The following is a 2,571-nucleotide window of genomic DNA, read 5'->3' as shown; positions in this document are numbered from 1 at the left end:
CTTCTTATGCCTGGATCTGTGTCCAAATGCACCTTACCAAAGCTCTAGCAGACTCGGTAAGTCTCTTCCACGACGACTTTGAATGGATTCAATCTTTAGATTACGAGCACATTCCTTTTCGATGTCGGAAATGCCATGAGCATGGCCATCTCTTTAGGGACTATCCCCTCAATCTTCAATCCAAACCCCCTGTCAATGATCCCAGCAAAGACTCTGAAGGATTTACCAAAGTCCCTACTCGTCGTCGTCATGCAAAGAAACCTCCTGCCGCCCCAGATAGCTCCAAAAATCTTGATACCCAGAACAGATTCACTATTCTCACCCCTCACGACCCTTCAGAGAATCTTCCTGCTTCTCCCCCGGCTAACCCTGCGCATCCTTCTCCTTCCCAGATCTCCAAAATTTCTCTGCCATCCTCTGCTTCCGATCTTTCAAGCCTTCCCAACCCCCTCTCTTCTAAGAAATCTGCACTAGAGATTGCCGCACAATCTTCTTCAATGGAGCTGGACGCGGCTCTAGCCCTTAGCATTCATGACAATACTTTCGTGGAAGATCAAAACACTCCTTCAAAAATGGATGAAGATCCAGAGAGTATAAACTTGGAAGGTTTAGATATACTCAAACTGGAAACAGCTTGTAAACAGAAAGAGTACAATACAATTCCTCCATGGGAAATCGAAAGGCTGGAAGGAGTTCTCAGCAAAGCTCAACACAATAAATGCCTAGGAATACAAGCAGGAAGCCCATGGGATGGAAAGAAGATCTTAAAAGAAACAAAAAAAAGAGGGCGCAAAACGGACCTGCAAAGGACCATCATCTTAGGAGAACTACTAATGGAATCTGGGAGATTCCCTAAGTTGACAAAGTTCTACAAATCTCAACCCCACTGTTCCTCATGAAGCTCATTTCCTGGAATGTAAGAGGGCTGAACAGTGCCCCAAAACACAGAATGTTAAAAAACTTGATACAGCAAGAAAAGCCCACTATAGTTTTTCTTCAAGAAACAAAAAGTAATAGTACTATCATAGAAAAGGTTCTGAGTAAGATCTGGTCGGGCTGCAGCTCAGTCTCAGTGGATGCCTCAGGCGCCTCTGGAGGACTGGCGATCATTTGGAATCCACAAATACTCACCCTCCAAGACTTCCACGCCTCTCATTTCCTCATCCAAGCCACCTTCCATCTCATAGGAACAAATATTCACGGTCATCTCTCCAATGTTTACTTTCTGCAACATTTAAATCAGAAACTGGCTCTTCTGGATACACTTACAGCTCTCAATTCCAATAGAAAATTTCCCCTCTGGATTGGTGGTGGCGATTTCAACATCATCAGGGCTCTGGAGGAAAAAAGTGGCGGTAGATCGAAATTAGAAGGGGACAGTATTGGCTTCAGAGATTACATTCAGAACAACCAACTAATGGACATTCAGACTTCAAATGGAATTTATACCTGGACCAATAAACGAAGAGGATCTCAGCATATTGCTTCAAGGCTGGATCGTTTCCTCATTTCGGATAATGCTATACACCTTGGAGGGGATTTTCATGCCTCTATCGTGCCTCAAGGAGGATCAGATCACTGGCCCATTATGTTACAATGGACGCGCCCAGGTACAAAAAGCAACAGACCTTTTCGATTTGAGGCTTTTTGGTTCTCAAATCCCAACTTCAAAGCAGTGGTTAAGGAGGCCTGGAAAACCTTCAAACCCCCTGAAGGAGCCAAAATGTTCCAGTTCCAACAGAAATTAAAAAACCTCAAACAAGTTCTCAAAAATTGGAATCGTACTCAGTTCGGAAATATATTTGAGCAACGAAAAAAGCTGGAGCAGCAAATGTGCTCTTTACAACAGAAGATCATCATGGAGGGGTGAACAGAAGACAGGGCGCAACAGGAGCAGATCCTCTGGACTGAAATTGAGACACGCAGGCAGCAAGAAGAAACCTTGTGGCGGTAGAAGTCCCGTATTCGATGGCTTAAGGAGGGGGAGAAAAACACGAAATTTTTCCACAGATCCACAATCCAAAGAAGGATGCATAACAATATCACATTCATCAATAATAGGCAAGGGGAAAGACTAGAAAAGCATGAAGAAATGGAAAAGGAATTCCAAGAATACTTTCAGGAAATCCTAAGAGAATGACTAGAAAGCAGAGATCAAGCCATTCAAAAAATTACACAACTCATCCCTAAAATCATAACGGAGGACCACAACAATAAGCTGCTTCAACCCATCTCAATGAAAGAAGTGGAAGATGCCATGGCTCAACTCAAGGATGGTAAGGCACCCGGTCCTGACAGGTTCACTGCTAACTTTTTTCACGAATTTTGGGAGCTTGTTAGCACAGAGGTTTGGGAATTAGTGGAGGAATCACGATCAATGCACTGGATTCTCCCTTCGCTAAACTCTACTTTTTTAGCGCTAATTCCCAAAGGGGATGAATCAAATACGCCCGACAAATACAGGCCTATTGCACTGTGTAACGTCATCTACAAACTCATATCCAAAGTTTTGGCCAATAGGCTCAAACCTCTCCTCCCACTTCTCATCTCGCTAGAGCAGACAGGTTATGT

At 43.7% G+C, this 2,571-nt stretch overlaps 1 protein-coding gene across 1 annotated transcript; it reads left to right on the top strand.

Annotated features, from left to right (window-relative positions):
• The first annotated feature begins 949 nt into the window (after positions 1–949).
• Positions 950–1,870, top strand: LOC149243263 (uncharacterized). Its single transcript, XM_089371161.1, has one exon. The coding sequence runs from the start codon at positions 950–952 to the stop codon at positions 1,868–1,870; it is 921 nt and encodes a 306-aa protein (XP_089227287.1).
• Positions 1,871–2,571: the final 701 nt, after the last annotated feature.

The sequence above is a fragment of the Pinus tabuliformis genome, chromosome 8 (genome assembly GCF_031772625.1).
Source record: "Pinus tabuliformis cultivar Carrire ecotype Pingquan chromosome 8, CPIR1, whole genome shotgun sequence".
In the NCBI taxonomy this organism is placed as follows: Eukaryota; Viridiplantae; Streptophyta; class Pinopsida; order Pinales; family Pinaceae; genus Pinus; species Pinus tabuliformis.
Note: the sequence above shows the minus strand (reverse complement) of the source record. Positions and strands in the feature narration are given on the sequence as shown.